The sequence below is a fragment of the Conger conger genome, chromosome 7 (genome assembly GCF_963514075.1).
Source record: "Conger conger chromosome 7, fConCon1.1, whole genome shotgun sequence".
NCBI lineage: Eukaryota > Metazoa > Chordata > Actinopteri > Anguilliformes > Congridae > Conger > Conger conger.
Window position 1 is genome coordinate 16,766,228 of NC_083766.1, and position 18,470 is coordinate 16,784,697.

Genomic DNA, 18,470 nt, shown 5'->3' on the forward strand with positions numbered 1-18,470 from the left:
GTGAATGGAACCAGCTGATCCCCACTTCGGGTTGGCCAGAGCTCTGAAGACAATACCTCCCTGGGAGTGGGAGCAAAAACAGAGCAGCAATTAATTCCCTGAGCGGCGAAGTCAAACGGAACTTGCTACAAAAGTTAAGGGAGATTGTGGGGCTTGTATCACCCTCAAGGTCAGACTCCTAACCCGAAAATGTAAACGTCTAGTTTTAACAACAGATGGGGTATAAATCACTACGGCCAACTTTGTGAAAACGAGGAATTTCACTGATATCTCTCGTCTCAGGCTCTTTAATCCCCGCTGGCAACCGTGGTGGAAAATATCCAGGTGTAGCGGCAGATAACACGAGCTATAAAATAAAATGCACCATTCATTATTTGCAGAGTGGAATATCGATGTATCTTTCAACACATCACTGAACTGATAGTAGTCTATTCAATTGCTAGTAATTGTGTAAAAAAAAGTACACTGTGTAGTTTTGTTACACATGTAGACGAAAGTCTGTGACATCTCTCAAGCTTGCAAGTAACCATAACGCTAACAGCACAACAGTGACACTGACACTGGGAAAAAGAAAAGAAAGAAAGGTGAGGCAGTGAGAGTCTCCGTTATGTTTGCCATCTGACGTTGTACATAGCTCACGTTATCGTTACGATAACGTTACTTCTGCAGTCTAACTATCTAAATTACATGTTATTCGAATATAGCCTAGCCAATTTGATAACAAAAATGAACCGAACTGCTTAAGATAAGTATTCCAAATGAACCAACAATAACAATTAGTAACAGTGAAACATTTGCTGCACGTTATCATATCCAGGTAACTTAGCGTGGCTAGCTAACCATCAACAAAATCTTCAGGGGAATTGCGTAGCTTTGTAAGCTAGCTCTGGAATTGAAAACTTCACATGATTTTTAAGAATTAATCACAAAAACGCGACAAATGTTGTATACACAAGTAGCTAACAAGACGGTTGTGTAACACGATCAGGAACAGTGACATCTCTTTGAAATCGAGCACTAATGAGATTTAACGCTAACTAGGAGTAGAGGTTTATTCGGTTTGCGCTAGCTAGTGAGATAATTTAGTTTTTACATTGCAACCCACAAGATCAGCACATCAGGTCAGTCTTACCGTGAACGAGTTTGCAAATGAAGTATTGTTGCAACACTTGGCCGTTTCAGGTTTATTATTCTGAAGTGCCTGAATTTGCTAGGTTGCTACATTAACTTAATAAACTAGTTAACTAACTTTAACTATCTAGTCTGGCACCAGTGCTACTAGCACCGGGTGCAGCGTTGCTCCGTGACGACGTTGGTAGTAAACGTCATACTTATTCTATTAGTACGAAGTTATTTCGTGTCCGCATCAGCCTCCTCCATTCGATATCCTTTCCCAGCCCAACTTCTTAAGTTTTCCTCTTGGGTTGGGACAGCTGTTTCAGAGTTTAAATGCCAGTGGATGTGTGTGGGGATTTCCTATTAGCTATGAGTATCTGACCAATTCTCTTTCTATTGGCTGGTATAGAGGAGACAATTTTTTTCCTGAATAGTCAGGGATTCTCGTAGGGACGCGCGTTATTCCAGCAGTTGTTTTAGTTAGCTCTCAATCTGAAATGATACAATAAAACGAACGTGCTGTGTCTGTTGTGCAAATACGTTTTAAAACAGCCACAAAACTTTGTCACAACCCCTATTATCTTCGCTCGTTTGCCACTTTGTGCCCCGCCTAGTGACGACGAGAGCAGCAGAGAACATATATCCGAGGCACTGCAAGCTACGGACAGCAGCAAATATCAATTTTAGTTTACGTTGCGAATTCCCAAACAAAAGGAAACTATCTAACAAATACAAAATTATACTTTCCCATACCGGGAGTCGAACCCGGGCCGCCTGGGTGAAAACCAGGAATCCTAACCGCTAGACCATATGGGAACCATATATAATACAGGGAATTGTCAGTATATAATTGAAGTATGTAACATAGAAATCAATAAATGATTTCAGTTTGTTATGTGGCTATGAGTTTTTATTTTAGTTTCTTAAAAATAATATGTTGGTTATTGGTTTTACGGTATGTACCAATTAGCTAAGGAATGAGAACGAACAGCATGCCGAAAACAATGTACAAAAAGTCGGTATTCATTTATGCGTTTCTGTATTGAAATCTAATGACTAAAATTTAAGTTAAAATTAATCTTTATTTGAAATTTCTTACAATAATTAAGTACACCTGTGTATGGAAAAACATCCTGAAGTAAGTGCATTCGGTGTATAACTTCAAAAAGGAAAAAAAAAAAGGGGGGCGGGTTGTGGGACTTTTCTTCTTTTGCTTCTTCATTTCAATACGTACATTTATTTGAAACTGGACAAGAGAGAGGGGTAAATCAGTTTGTTTCAGATGCTTTCCAAATACTTGTTGATTTTAATAGAACATCCATGAGGACTCTTGATTCATCCAATACAAATTACAAATATGGACTGGCTCGAGATGTTGCGAAGAGAAATGTACATAAAACACAAGTTATGCCCAAACAATCTCCCTTCTCTTGCATGTGCCAAACCGGCATGTTACGACCAACTGAACCATGCCTGTGACTGTAAAAGTTCAAAGCTTTCATTAATGCAGTGAAGATGAAAGGTCACCCGCCCACTCAGTCTTCATGAATGTTGAACAGCTTGGCGACTTCGTTCAGATCGCCATGCTCTTCTCCATCTTTTATGATCTGAAAAGAAAAAAAATACCATGGTCCTTTATATCGGCAAAATACCATGCCAAATAATTTTTCTTGGTAGAGGAAGAAATTGATGTGTGAAAGCGATGGAATGTGAAGCTACGCCTGGTTCACCTTCCTGGCGATGGGCATTCTGTTGAAGACATTCCACAGGATTATTCCCACCACCACTTTGTCCCGCAAGTAGAAGATTACTCCCTTTCCATAGTCATCTCCCTGCAGAGGAGCCTGTGGGACAGTTGGGTTTATAGGCATCTCTCCGCTGGCGACAGCTTCAGTTTCGCTCTCAGAACGAATTCCAGTTCCTGCAACAACAACAACAACAAAAAAAAAGTCATGGGTCTACATGGAATACACCAAGCCAAAGGACAATCTGCTGACAGTGGGGGTGGGGATGTGGGTGTTGTTGAAACTGGCCGGAAGTGATCTGTCCCAACTCTTGACAGATCTTGACCACTCTTCCAAGAAGTTGCTACATTGAAACTACAACAACGGTTGAATTCCACCAGCCTCCACTCAAGTTTCATATGAGCCTGCCTGCATGTGACATTGCCGCTAGTTTCAATACAGCAAGACATTTTTTTTAAAAACACACAACACCTGTAAAATTCACGGTTGAGATTAACAGGTGCAACTTAATTTGTAGAACTAAACACCGCACTTCCTGAAGCATACATTAACCACAGACCTTATTTTCAACAGAAACCTAAATATCTATGGGAAAGAACATTGGAAATCTGTAAAGAGAACTCATGGAGAAAACCTGAACCTGAAGAAACTTCCAGGTTAGCCTACAAAAAGATGTAATCACTGTGGCACTCTATAAGCCAGTGTGTCTATAATATAGCTACTTTGGTAGCCATCTAATGAATGCCAGCATTGGTATGAATAAATATCTTAAGATTAAATAAATGAAATATAATTACTATAATTATATTTATATAATATATAAATATAATTATAATATATAACTGACTTACCAATACATTCTACATATGCAAAGGTGACTACATGGAAAGTGGTACCAGCTAATGCTAGTTTCAGGTCAAACCAAGTTTTGTTGCCACCTTGTGGTGGACACAATACAACAGCGTGACAAACATGAACATGGAACTGAAGCACAAAGATGATGACAAGCTAGTTTGTGGTGATCATTTGACTGAAAATTCTACCTGACATCTCTGTTGCAGCTTTGGGGGTATCTTTAGCAGTGGCTTTGGCAAATACACCAACTGTGGGGAGGCTGCTGTCGACAATCCCGATGGCCTCGTAGCCCACATCAGGGCCAAGATCACTCCTATAAAGCCACAAAGACAACACTACATGAGCCAAGGTGGGAAAAGGGCAATAAGTAACTCCATTTCAGCCTATTTAAAAGATAAATTAATAAAATGTGTGGCTGAAGTCTTACCAAAACATGGACTGATGCCAGTAGGGCTTGTTAGCCCCGGTCATATTCTCGCCGGCAAGCCTGCCGCTAACCACCGCATGGTCATGGTGCTCCACGCGCCGGCGGCCCAGTCTGATGTCATAGAAGCAGGCTGCGTCACCGGCCTAGGGGTGTAAAGGGAGTTACCGCATTCATTCGCTGGTCAAACCCAAAGTCAAAACGAAGGCAAAGGTTCCGACACATCCACGTGATCCACTGGAGTTGGGTACTGTGCTGGATTCCATGGTGGGTTTTTATGAATTAGTTTGCAATAGACCCAACAAAATCTTAAAGACGGCTCTTCAAATGTTCCGTTGCAGTGCCTGAGTGTAACAGAATATTTTTAATCACACCTGGTAAAACTTACCACCCAGATATTTGAGCGAGCTTGAAGTTCAGCATTGACTCTATATCCTCCAAAGTCTGCGTCCACCTCCAGACCAGCCGACTTTGCTAGCTCCACACTGGGTTCCAGCCCAACAGCAGCTACAATGTGATCAGTCGTCACCTACGGCAACCACAAAGGAACATCAGGCAAGGACATAGCAGTAGTTCAGCACTATACATAGATTTAAAAGCCTGGAGGTCTTAATCATGCAGCCTTCAGCCATATGCCTTTAAATCTTTTCTGAAGACCTGAAGCCTGAGGGACAGTTTCTTTAAAAGGCATACAGTCTCAGATTGAATCACGACCGTGCCAGTGCTGACTATGGCAGGGAACCCTCATCTGGCAACAATTGGCCTGGGATGGGTGGGTTCAGTCACCCAGGAACTCATTGCTAAAGGTGCACATGGAAATAGCTAATCAGACTTTCCAAATGAGTGTGTGAACTGGACATCTCAGATCTTCCTTTAAAAAAAAAAAAAAAATTAAAAAAGGAAAAAAATCAACAGAACACTGTCGTGTGGCCTTACCATGCGCCCATCCTTCAGCTTGATTTCTACCCTGCCATCCTTGAAGCTGACGTTCTTCACAAGCGCCTCCGAAATAACATTCACACCCTCTGGAACAGAAGGCCAGTGTGAGCGTCTGAGATACGGACAGGGATCAAAGATTGTGGTGGTATCTAATCAGAGGCTGAGAAGGGGTTGGATTGGGTTCAATCTAGGTTGTGCCAGCTCATGCTGCGGGCCGAGAGCCCTGCTGGGAAGAAACACTCCAAAGTGCAGGAGTGCCCAAGGTGCCCGCCCTCACCTCTCCTCACTTTCGCCGTTGTCCAGTTGCTCAGATATTCCGGAAGCACTTTGCCCATGTTACCCTTCTCTGGGAACATCTGGATTACCTCCAAGCCAGATTCATTTGCTGATTATAACGAAGGGGAGATAAAATGAGTGATACATTTTTGGGAATACAGACCTTTAATCAGACAGGCGATGGGTATGGAACTTACATTTCCTGCCCAGAGCACAAGCCAGTTCACTTCCAAGGAATCCACCTCCAATGATGGTGATCGACTTGACGTCCCTGGAAATCTTCTCCAAGGATTTGAAGTCACCTATCTAAAAAACAGGGCCAACAACATGGGATCAATTGCATTGATACTGGAACTTTGTAGAGCCTTCTATTGAAGCAAAATGAAGATCTTTATTTTCTTATTTAAATGTTTTTTTCCATGGGTGTTGTCTCATGGTGCAAAGTCCTGGCAGGAAACCAAAACCGGGAGCAGAGACGGATATTGCGTTTACCCTCCGGAAGAGAGTAAGCCTCTTCCTCACTTCCTCTCCTGCCCTCTCAATGACCTGCATGTTCCGCGGGATTCCACCTTGTTAAAAAAAAAAAAAGGACAGGAATGTCTGACTGTTCCTGTGACAGCTAGAAACAAACATGACCTTGTCAAGCACGACTGTGCACCTGGGGTCTGCCTGCTCACCTGTGGCGATCAGGCACTTGTCGTAGGAGATTTCAGTGTCGTCGTCCAGACGCACTTTGTTTCCTCTCACATCCATGTGCACCACCTGTTATGGGGGGTGGGGGGAAAACACCATTCAGTCCCAGATAAGAATTGAAAAACTGTTAAAAAAGTTAAATGTTCCACATGCAGATATACTGAAATAGTTCAGCTGAATCAAGAACTCAAGGCTGATCACCATTTCTCACTAAAGGGAATTTAATTAGGTATTTTTAGAACAATGACCCATTTCATGGAATTAAAGACACATTTTGAACACATTTCATGAATACTCTCAACATGTGGCCAACAAATGATATTTGGCTCCAAGGCAGGAAGAATGTTTATGGAGAGTTTTATAGAGGATCACCTTTTTGCTGGTCAGAACGGCCACTCCACCATTTTCTACCTTTGGCAAGTCCTGAGGACTGACGTAGAATGACGGAGGCTGGAAATAGATACTGCAGAAGCAAAAAAAGCATGCATTAAATTCCTCTACATTTCTACAGCCAACAAATAAAAACAGGTTTTATGACCACATGATCCAAAGTCTGTAGAGATTATGACATTTTTGTGGGCTTGTCAACTCCGGATCTATGGACAAGGGGTATGAACACACCTTCTCTCTTTGCCGTTCCACTGCTTGAATCGAAGGGTTTCCGTGACTGTGGGGTCATCGGAGAACCAGAGCTCCTTGGAGAGTGGAGGTCGCATGTACGGCAGGTCTGGCTCTTCTGTTACGATCAGCACCTGCATGCATGAACACAACAGATTTAGGCAACACCAACTTATCCAGTTGAATGCATTTTAATCCCTGGCAAATATTCTACGTTGAGCAGGGACGCTCACAGGCATGTTACATAGCAGCGTCTAGATCCCACATTATCTAGCAGGCCCAACAACCCAACACTCCAGTAGACAAGGACCCTCACCCTTGCTCCGGGATCTCGGGCCCGAATGGACCTGGCAGCAGCAAAGGAGGCCGTCCCACCCCCAATCAGCAGGTAAGGAGCATGTGCAGGGATTTCAGGGAGGACGGTGACTGCTTCAGGGGCCGGTGATTCTGCTGCTGGAAGTTCCGCTGCTGGAGGTTCTGCTGCCACAGGTTCTGCCGTCAGAGGTTCCGCTGGCACAGGTTCCACCTCCGGAGGTTCTACAGCCACAGGTCCCGCTGCCGGTGGTTCTGCCACCAGAGTCTCTGCCTCCACAGGTTCCGCAGCTGGAGCTGTGGCCATGGAGAAGAAGGAACAGAGACATGGTCACAAATTGGCCTGCCCTTTCCTGCTCATCTCAACAGGCAGTGCCCATTCATTCCACATCCTGCAGAGCAGAAAGATACAGGGATTCCCCTGATCTCAAGCACCAAAGAAATAAAAAGGGAAGGGGTCTAATACAGCCATGTGTGAGCGCTTATCGTTTAGCCTTACAGTAGATGAAATTCGTCGGCACCAGAAACCTTAAAAAGGAAGAAATGGATAAATCAAAAAGCAATTAACATAACAGTAAACTGTAAAAATAATGAAAGTGAAGGAGTGTGTTCAGGTAATAGTATTAGGTGTTTATAAGGGCAAGAATGCCCACTGAGTCCCCATTCACAGGCCAGCACCGGCTGGTCTCAGATCTTACCACTCTCGGTCACAGGTGCTGGAGGCTGCTCTGCCGATTCCGCTGGAACACTCTCTGCTACGAGGGCAGGCTCTGTTAGTGTAACCCAATTGTTAAGGGGGAAAATCTCAGAATAAAAAAAAATAACCCTCCATAAATCAGGTAAAATCTCCATTCGCTGATGCAGGCGCTTACCACTCTGTACTGAGGATGTGGCGGGTGCTGCATGTTCCACAGCGGCGGGTTCTGGTGCGGGTTCTGTATGCATTGTACGGCATTGAGAAAAAAAAAAAAAGGCTCGTTTGGGACAAAAAAAAAACTAAAACGCACTCCATCCCAATCGTTCTTCACCGGTGTAAGCCCTTACCACTATCAGGGGCTGGCTTGGAATGCTCCACTGGGGGTTCTTCAGAGATGGGCTCGATTGCCGGGGAAGATTCTGTTTGCACAACCCGGACATTAAAGTGAGTAGCCTTCGATGACTTCAAAATGGTAAAAAAAAAAAAAACAAGGTTCTTCCTGGTTTCACTTCTTACCACTCTCTACCACAGGCGTGGATAGCTGCTCTGTAGGTTCTGCTGTCGTTTCCAACACTGGTAGTGGTACTGGTTCTGGTTCTGGTTCTGAGAGTATAACCCAACAATTATGAAAAATTAATCTTGATATTTAAAAAAAATATAAGGGTTCCTCTTCTTCCGGGGTGTAGAAGCCTTACCACTCGTCACGTCAGGCAGAGAGGGAAGTTCGGCTGGTTCTGCTGCTTGGGGTGGGGCTTCTGGAGCAGGCTCTGTCAGCACGATCCAACCGTTAAAAATATTATCTTCGTAATGGGGTGTGAAAGATGAACAACGTAGAGCACAATGTCTTCACAGCTGGTTTGGAAGCTTACCACTCTCCACCACCGGCGAGGGAAGGGGTGCCGGGGAATCCTCCGAGATGGGTTGGTCCAATAGTACTGGTTCTGTCAGTACAATCACAGTGTTTAAAGAAATACATCTTTCCAATAGTCAGAGAGAACTGGTCCTCTTCTTTGCTCGGGTCCAATCTTACCAATCTCAACTGCAGGGCCAGCAGCCTCCTCAGGCGCTTTTTCGGCAGCTGTTTCAGTGACAACCACGGCTTCTGGCAGCAAAAACCAAAAGCATTCAGGGGAACAGAAGCTTCTTAAAAATGCTAGAGGCATTTAAAAAAACCTACTAGACAGGCCTTTACTGCTCTCCACTGTCAGGGAATGTGACAGCTCTATGGGTTCTGCCAGAGCAGTTTCCCAAAAGGGACAGTGTCACCATGACCAAACATAATGCAAAAACATTTTTTATGCAAAAGACCATTTTAACTCGAGGCAGATTCTTCTGGGGGTGGAGGGGAGAAAGGTTTTAAGGTGAGGTACTGACAGCTTCAAATTCAAAAACATCCTCTATGCATCAGAGCAAAATGCCAAAACACAAACCGCTGCACCCCTCACCCCAAAAAAATCAAACTGAGATATAGAGAGCATAGTCATTTATGTATATAGTGATGAGAGATGTAGAAAAGAGATGGGAGGCTCAGAAGTATTAGTCCTCAATCAAAAACTCCCAGCAGAAGTTCTCGACTGAGGACATAGAAAACATGAAAGCAGGGGGAAATTGGTTTGATTCAAGCTGGTAGAGACGTGTGCAAAGATTCCCATGAACCCAAAAACCATCCACACAGAATAGGCCAACTTCAAAAGACCATGCCCATGTTCCAACCGGACATTCAACCATTTAACACTTTTTGGATCCTGTGTTTTGTAAATTGCAAAGCTGCACCAAAAACAAAACAAAAAAAAAAAGCGATTGATTGATCCATGGTTGGATTTTGAAGAGGGCCAATGGAACTCGTTAGAGCTTACAGACAGGAAGCAGTGAATTTTCTGTGCCTTCTTTCCTTAGTTTTGGTTATTTTTGGTAATGCTTGGTGAGAAAGACACATGATCTGGGAACCAGTTAAGTGATGACACAAGGTGAGCTACACCAGTGGAATTAGTGAATAGAGGAGCATGCTGCGTTCCTCATGCAAAACCAAAGAGTTGGTCATCTAAATGGGTGCACATGCAGGTACATCTGGAACAAGCAATGGTAAAAGACTTTCACTCTGGCACACAATGCATATACAGTAGTGTGCAAAAATGTGGCTACCATTTTGCTATTAATTACGTGAAGAGATGCAAACCGGACCTCTACATGGTACAACGTTAAACGGGACACATTTCTTCACATTTGAAAACAAAACGACTTTTTATTTTTGACAGCTTCAAAATAATAATAAAAAAAGGCCCGGTGCCTTTTCAGTTTGGGAGCCCTGTCAGTTAGTACTTTGTAACTCCTCCTTGGGCAACTATAGCTTGTAAACACTTCCTGTAGCCAGCTAAGAGTCAATTTTCACTTTTGGAATTTTTCCCCATTCTTTCTGGCAGAACGCCTTGAGGTCAGAAATATTCTTTGATGTCCTTACAAGTATAGCAGGTTTGAGATCTCTCCACGGATTTTCTATAATATTCAAGTTGGGGGACTGTGGTGGCCATTCCAAAACCTCCATCCGTCTTTCCTGGAGGTATTTCAAGGTTGATTTTGTGGTATGCTTTGGATGATTCTCTTGCTGCAATACTCAACCTCTCTTCAATTTTAATGTCTGGACTGACCTGAATATTAGCCTCTAGAATGTATTGATATTTGGTGGAATCCATTCTTCCTTCCACTCGCACAATACCTATGCTCCCAGCTGCCACACAACTCCAAAGCATAATAACAATAGGGTCCTTTGCATTCTTTGGTGATTGGGCCCTAATTAATCCACCTGTATGATTAACAGTTCTTCTCTACAAAGGCTTCACAATGTTTTCTTTTACAGACTTCAGAAGCTTAATATTGGGCTTAGGTTGTTCTTTCTGACAACTCTGCCAGGTAGGTCTTTGTTGTTTAAAGTACGTTGTATTCTTGTCCTGTGAACAGCTAGACTTGTGTCAGCAACTGTTTTTTGCAGCTCTTTTTCAGTGATGTGTGGGTTCTTCTGAGCATTTCTCACCAGGTCTCGGGCCGTTCTATCTGAAACATTTCTTGGTCTTCCAGAGCTAGCCTTGACTTCAACTGTTCCATTTATCTTAAATTTTCTAATAACGTTTCCAACAGTGAAAATAGGTAGTTTGAAACGTTTCTTGCAGCCTTGTCCTACATGGTGGAAAAGAACCATCTTCATTCTAATATCCATGTACAACCGTTTAGAGGATAGACAGAACAGCCACTGCAGTTGGATACTTTAGAAGGCATGGGTTCCCAAATGTTTGCACAGGGCCCCTTTCCTTTTTGTATAATTTATAAAAAAGTAAAAATTTTGCTTCAAGATTAGCAGGAAGTTCTCATGTTTAACTCGATTACAGCTTTTGATTGCGTACAGATTAAGTGTAACATATTTAAATCAAGGAGCCAACATTTTTGCACCCCACTATAGCATTGCTATACACAACCAGTTACAGGCCTCTGGGGAATTAGATTGTCGGGACAGTTATGGTTAGGTGCAGTCATAGAACCTTGAGCTTCGGTCAATTCGACCGTTTCACTAGGGGCCGTGGGCTCCTCCTGGCCGGGGGGTGCTGCACCCTCCTCTTCTGCGGCTGCTGTGCCCTCTGCAGTCTGCTCCTGAGCTTCCCCTCCTAAAACAGGAGCTTCGCTCTCAGCCACCACAGGCTCTTTATGGTGAGAGATTACAAGCAAGGTCAACCTGGCCCACATTTGCAGGCTATCCCTTGTGTTCTCAATTAGCTACAGGTGGTACAGCATCTGGGAATCGAAAAGCAACTCAGTGGAGCCAGGGAAGCCAAGCAAGCACAGGAAGGAGAGAATGACTCAAATGCTTTTTGAGGGGTGAAATGATAAAAAAATATATATTTGAGCACATACATTAATCAACTTTTGCTACCTGCAGTTATATTTAAAATAGCATAGACCCTGCCAAAAATATACTGATTGATATACGTTTTTTTCGGTGTTTTTATTTATTTTATTTTTTTAACCATACGTGAATCTAGATGCTTACACAACATGCAGTTCACTAATTCTGCTAAATGCACTTTGTCATGGGTTCTCTGGTGCCACTTCTTATAATGACTAAACAGAGGCACATTTAGAAGAAAATTATTTTGCAGCCATTAATATAAACGGCCAGAAAACCATCAACCGAGAATGCCAAAAGAGGCTAAAATGTACAGGCATAAAACCACAGGCATGGTGACAGCAGTGATTTTAGTGTCAGACTGGTTTCACTGACCTGCATGTGGGTGACTACATCCTGTCTGCACATTACGGGTGAGAACATGTTCAATCTATGATATTCCCGATAAGCATGAACGTGGGGGAAACTTTCACATGATTCTTTTGGCACAGCAAAAATACCATTGTTATGACAATAGAAATATTGTTATGAATGGGCTTACCTTTGAAAAATAATATGTTCTTTAAAAAATTGCTGCAGTTATTCTTGTTAAATGCCATCCAGTGTCCTTCAGCATATTTTTATTTTACACTGAACTTTCACACTAAAACCTAAGTAGTCATATTTAAGGCTGGGTGTTTGTCATGGAAGTCACAGGTGCCACAGATAACGCAACTTTTCCGTGGCATTTTTATTTTTTCATTTCCTTCATTTCACGTGCTTTTGGCGACTTTCCCGCCGCTTTGGATATTAATTGTCAACCTAAATGTAGCCTACAGTTGTGTAGGCATACACATTTTAACAGTATTGCCAAATGATGGGAGAAACAAAGTGCGACCGTGTAGACAGACTCTGGAATGCCAAGGGGACCAAGACTCCCTTCCTTGTCAGTAGTTCTGATCAGAGATCAGATGTTTAACAGCCACTGTCACCAATGCTGATGCCCGTTCAATGTCAGCGGGTTCACAGAGAAGGGGGGAGGGATAAACAGTGTTGTGGTTTGAGGGTGTTTGTTGCTGCAATTCCTCACTTGACCGTTAGAAGTCTGAGATTACCTATCGTACCTTTAAAGCTTGCTAGTTTCAGAAAGGGAACAGTGGACATTGACATTGATATTCTTTGGTCAACAATTATGTAAAATTTGCACCGGCCCTGAATTAATCAAATGAGTTCCAAAATCTATACTTGCATACAACCAAAACATGGAGATTCATGGCCTCCAGGTTATTATTCATACAATTATGAATCACTCATGCAATAACTGCAATAGTTTTAATTTATAAGCTTATTGATTTCACAAGTTCACATTTTGTAAAATCTTGGGGGCAAAATCATTATTTCTGCCAAAACATTATTTATATCAACAGTGGAATATAGCAATATTTCATTCATGTTTGCCTTCCCTGGGACACCAGCTGTACAATACAGTGGTGCATGGCTACACTTAAGATTTCTGCATTTTCTGCAACAGATCTAATGTCAATTGTAGCAAGTGCATTAGCCTACTGAGGCTTAAACAAACATGACATGGCTTGTCATCCACAGATTTGAGATACCAGATAAGATCTTTAGCAGTCACGTGTATTTGCTAAATTTTCCTAATCCCTAATTCACAAGGTTAACTCCTCTCAGTTTAACACACCACTGCTACTTGGACCATATGCAAACAGAAGGTAGATGCACTTTGGCAAATCTTTCCTTTATGAATTTATTCATAAAAACACACAGAAGAGACAGAAGTAGGCTTAACATTTAAGAACATGTTTGAACCAACTTAGAACAACAGGTTAGTCATTGGTTATTAATCCTTCGAAACATCTTTTTTGTGTTTTGCTAAACAGTAAACTTGTTGAGGGGGCAGTGTGGTATGAGGACCTGGGCTAATAATACAAAGGTTGCAGGTTTGATTACTAGCAATATACACTCAGTTTATGAGGCCACTTTATTAAGTACACCTTTCTAGTACTTGGCAGGACCCTCATTTGCCTCTAGAACAGCCCAAAGTCTTTGTGGCATGTTTGGAAACACTCCTTAGTGATACTGTCCATGTGACACGATGGCATCACGCAGTGGCTGCAGATCCTATTTCACCACAATCCAAAGGTTCAATTGCTCAATTTGTATTAAAGTGCCTAATGCGTAGCAAAAAAACATCCCTCACACCACTACACCACCAACAACCTGAACCATTAACACAAAGCAGGATAGATCCATAGACTCATGACTTTTACGCCAAATTCTGACCCAAGTACTTTCTGTATGTTGCAGGAGAAATTGAGATTAGTCAGGCCAGGCAACATTTTTCCACTCTTCATCGGACCATTTTTGGGGTGCCTGTGCCCACTGTAGCCTCAGTTTCTTGTTCTTAGCCAACAGGAGTGGAGCCGATGTGGTCTGCTGCTGTAGCCCATCCACTCCCAACATCTGACATGTGTCCAGAGATCCTCTTCTGCATACACCACTGTAATGCGTGGTCGAACGGGTTACTGTCGGCTTCCTGGCAGCTTAAGCCGGACCTCTCTCATCAACAAGGTTTTTTGGCCACAGATCTGCTGTTCACTTGATTTTTTTGGTTTTTCACAGCATTCTGTGTAAACTCGGCATTTGCGTGTAAAAATCCTAGATCAGCAGCTTCTGATGTATGCAAATCACCCTGCCTGGCACCAACACGCCATCATTCCACGCCACAGTCCAAATCACTTTTCTTCCCCATTCTGACATTTGGTCTGAAAAACAACTGAACCTCTTGACCTTGTCTGCATGACTTTATGCATCCAGTTGTTGCCACATGATTGGCCAATTAGATAGCATTCACAAATTGGTCTACAGGTGTACTTCACAAAGTGGTCACTGAGTTTAGTTAGCCTGAATGGCTTTGTGTACGTCCAGCTGTATAAATTGATACTAAATGGCAGTACTGTAATACAACCTATAAATGAGTACGCATCTTCTACTTCGCTATGACCAATAATAGAAAACCTGCAGCCCACTTTTATACCAGGTCGGCACAATCACATTAATCCCACAGCAAGAAACCTCTGTGTGTGTGGAAAGGTCCAGGCAATTTAGGACATTACTTTCTGAAGAAAACAACACCATAGAAATAACTTACCTCCTGAAGTGTCAGCTTCTTCTAGGAGAAACAAAAATGAACGAACGGACATTAATTTACACCAAATAGTTGCTTACACTCTCAGTACAGCCAATGAACAAGTAGGCATCTCCACAATCCATTTCAAGAACATCAAACTGTTGATTATTCCCAACAGTGTATTCGATATATTCACCAACATGGAGGCCACATGACTCCTTTGATCAGAGCTATACTATAAAATACTTCACATTTAAATAAAGTAAAAACGCAATTGGAGAACTTCAGATTTGAATGCAGATTATAGAAAGATTCATATTTACTGAAACATGCTTTACAAAAGGTAATTACAAAAAGGTAATTTGAAGCTTACCTTTAGGTTCAGTCTGTATATACGTCATTTGCTGATTGAGGGACAGCTTACTTGACCGGTCTGATAATTCTGTAATTCTTTCGTCATACCGTCTCTTATCTCCAGTAACGGTTCTGTATGCCTTCAAAAACATTAATAGAACATACAGTTACACAAACATTCTGGATGCATTATCACTGATTGAAACTTCACTGCAGAATTGGAAAATTATGAAATTGTATTACAACATAGGAATATAACAGCAACAGAGAGAACATGAAAGCAGTCACATCGCTTACAAAATTAGTTAATTCGGTATAATGAAACAAACAGGAGAGCATGTCAAGAAAAGATGGCATCTTGTTAAGGCGCTTACAAAATAAAAACTTTACAAGGGCCAAAGATACAGGTAGTGGTCCAACTAAGGAAAGAATATTATAATCGACAGGACAACAGGTGGAATAAGAGCATCCGAAGGCAAAGCAGGGGTGACAAACTCCAGTCGAGGAGGGCCATAGTGTCTGCTGGTTTTTCGTGTGATTAAGCACAAGAGACACATTGCTAAGTCTTTCATTGGCTAAAGAGTCCACACACCTTGTTCTCCAGGCCTTAATTGGCTGCTGATTGAAAGGAAACCAGCAGACACTGTGGCCCCCCAGGACTGGAGTTTGACACCCCTGCTGTAGGCTATTCATAACTCATTGGTCCTGTATATATCAGAAAATAGATGCGTTTGTTTTAAATCTCACCCCATGCAGCCTACAAGGGAGACTAAATTTGACTGCTGAGGATGTGTTTACAGCACAACATCCCTCTCCAGCTTCCTGTGTGTGAGCTATAGGCCATATCAGCGCAAATTACCACCTGCTTTCAGGTTTCCGAAGGAAAGAGGGGAGTTGCAATAAATACAAGCTTTAGTAAATTTGGCACAATAATTAATTGGCATAATGCACATAACCTCCCGATGCCTTCTTTCCATGGCATGAAATGTAGTCTACATTAACTTGGACACAGCTTAGCAGTCAACAGGTTTTCTGCAAGTTGCCTTTTCTGCCCAAAGCCCCTTCACTTGGCTCACTTCCAAAAATTACACATCCCTTCAAGTCCAACAAAGTGATAATATTATTTTTAAATGAAGACTTACATAGAATCCTCCAGCAAGAAATGTTCCTCCCACAAGTATATAATATACAGTGTTCTCTCCACCAGGAATCTTTGATGACATCTGGGCTCTTGGAACTACGGTTGTCTTGCATTTCAAAACTATGGGGACATGAATAGTTCAGATATACAAGACACACATGAGAAGACCAATACAGGGTTATCAAACAGAACAGGTGAGCCCAGTGTTTCCCAGACATTTTCTTCGAGGTTCTCGAATCTAGGCAGACATCCATTTGTATACCCTATGGCTATGTGGGTGCTTTCAGAAACAAAGGGAAACCGTCATTACCTGAAGAGGGGAGGGGAGGAGAGTGCATTTGAAAGAATCACAAAATATACAGAAATAGATCGCAGGCTATCGTCGATTTAAGCAAAACACTTAAGACAAATAAGTTAATGAATAAGTGAAGAAACAAAACTGCTGACGTGTCATGACTCTGGAGCTGCCTATGCCAAATCGTATAAACTCAAAGAAACCCACACAACAATGCAAAAACAATGCAACTGTAATAACTATTCCCACACAAATGGAGTGGCAGTCAAAGCCCGTAATCTCGTACCATGAATATGGTGTGAACTGACCGTGCCCTGGGTACAGCTTTGTTCCATGTGGTTGGAGCGAAATTAAGGGACCGCACATGACAACATGGAGGCGACACCTAGCTACTTGTCAGACACAACTTGCCGTGCACGACCATGTCACAGGGAGTCACAACGTCAAAACTATGCACGATATGTACCGGCCCGGCAAATTAGCAAGATAGGCTATTATCAATGAGAAGAAAATTAAGCTGCGCGATAACGGTTAACGATTATAACAAAGTTATGCCAACCTGCTCGCTCGTAAACGTATTCCCGTGAATTTACATAACGGTATCAGATTAAATGCAACATAACAGGGCTCCTGCTAACAACGTTGGCTACTCAGACCTAGTCAACTTAGAAAACTAGCTAGTTCGCTAGATACAAGTAGCGAGCAGACAATAACCTTAAATGACTTTGAATGAGTTTGAAACAGCACGGCTACCGTTAGCTAGCCGACCAGGCCGGTGGTAGTGCAGTTTTGTTCCAGTCGTTTTCCAACACCTATTACTTAGTGGAATTCACTGCCCAAGGCAGATATGTCGCCAATTAATTAGGGAGCCATTGTACAACATACCTAGGACCAAATTACTCGAGATAAATAACACCTCGACAGTATTGCTTGCTAGCTATAACCATTGGGTAAGGCGATTGCTAATGCAGTCTGCCTGCTTGTATTTAGCCAGCAGGCAGCTCATTGTGACATAGCAAGCTTGCTAACTATTTAGAACAAGTCTATCCAAATTCCGTCTTGATATAGGTTAGAAGAAGCTACAAGATATAGGCTCCAAGAGGCTAACTCGCTTCTGACTCTGAACTTCAAATGTGACGTCGCCAAGTTTGACATCTTTCGAGCTATCTAGCTAACAAGTTAACTACTGACATCTGGAAAGTGACAGCCTAAGTAACGTTATATTTTAGGCATCAGATCAAATGTTCATCACGTATAACTGGCCAGTTAGCTTACTTTGCAATTAACATACTTGACATGACATTGATTCAGCAAGGTATCCTACTAACGTTAAGTTATCTTAGCTAAAACTAGCGAGCTAGCTAGTAGTCTAACTGACTGGGAAGGGGAACATGTTGGCTAGCAAGACAGCTTGGCACTCAATAAGTTAATGTTCGTCAGTGCTACTGCACTCGATTAACAAAGACATTGTGCATTTAAAAATCAAATAAGCATGCAAGTTAGCCAACTAAAACACAGCTACTTACCTGTTCTCTTCATGTTTTGCCGACATAAAGTTGACGAGTCTCTGGCCAGCGGAGCCAACTTTTGCCACACTGCTTTACCTTTCAGCATCTTGACACCAATCCGGTGTGAAGTTCCAACAGAAACGCCAAGTTAGCTTGTTAATTTGAACGAAGCGCTGCAATAATTCAACCTTTACCTTGTCCGACAAGGCCAGAGAACCTCATACACTAGCCACCTCTCACCCTTCACTAGCTAACTGCAGACGAACCCCGCGCTACGTCTACACAAATCCCGCCCTTTCCACAAACTGATTGGTAACGAAAGTTACACTCAAGCTTTGCCATAGGTTACATTTCCTTTTTTTCACATTCATCCATTCAGGATTGGCTCGGAGTATTCTTATTTGGTATTTGTTACTGTAGCCATAGCGGAGAGGAACTATTCGGCCAAAGGTCAAAGGAATGTCGCCTGAAATAT

General features: G+C 42.4%; 1 protein-coding gene and 1 non-coding gene across 11 annotated transcripts; both read right to left on the reverse strand.

The window, feature by feature from the left end:
- Window positions 1–1,860: 1,860 nt before the first annotated feature.
- Window positions 1,861–1,932, reverse strand: trnae-uuc (transfer RNA glutamic acid (anticodon UUC)). Its single transcript has one exon. It is a non-coding gene; the product is annotated as a tRNA-Glu (tRNA).
- A 246-nt stretch (window positions 1,933–2,178) lies between these two features.
- Window positions 2,179–18,425, reverse strand: aifm1 (apoptosis inducing factor mitochondrion associated 1). Of its 10 annotated transcripts, none has more exons than XM_061248256.1 (25): window positions 18,014–18,425; window positions 16,194–16,312; window positions 15,071–15,191; window positions 14,719–14,736; window positions 11,206–11,328; window positions 8,706–8,777; window positions 8,545–8,616; window positions 8,371–8,442; window positions 8,192–8,278; window positions 8,023–8,094; window positions 7,851–7,913; window positions 7,677–7,748; window positions 6,983–7,275; window positions 6,670–6,800; window positions 6,421–6,511; window positions 6,033–6,117; window positions 5,848–5,924; window positions 5,553–5,661; window positions 5,357–5,464; window positions 5,077–5,165; window positions 4,529–4,669; window positions 4,144–4,286; window positions 3,905–4,029; window positions 2,847–3,037; window positions 2,179–2,723 (listed from the first exon to the last, which is right to left on the reverse strand). In XM_061248256.1, exons 1-25 carry the CDS (start codon window positions 18,099–18,101, stop codon window positions 2,652–2,654), a joined length of 2,634 nt encoding a protein of 877 aa, XP_061104240.1. In that variant the 5' UTR covers window positions 18,102–18,425; the 3' UTR covers window positions 2,179–2,651. The 10 variants fall into 10 exon arrangements, with proteins under 10 accessions (XP_061104240.1, XP_061104237.1, XP_061104239.1 ...); XM_061248253.1 differs by having other exon boundaries at window positions 11,206–11,364; XM_061248255.1 differs by having other exon boundaries at window positions 14,719–14,739.
- Between the last annotated feature and the right edge of the window lie 45 nt (window positions 18,426–18,470).

Coding starts and splice junctions, on each gene's coding strand:
- aifm1 (XM_061248252.1), bottom strand. CDS start 18,101: ATGCTGAAAGGTAAAGCAGTGTGGCAAAAGTTGGCTCCGCTGGCCAGA. Junction 8,279..8,370: donor TCTGCCTGACGTGACGAGTG/GTAAGGCTTCTA, acceptor TTATACTCTCAG/AACCAGAACCAGAACCAGTA. Junction 4,287..4,528: donor CTCGCTCAAATATCTGGGTG/GTAAGTTTTACC, acceptor TTACACCCCTAG/GCCGGTGACGCAGCCTGCTT.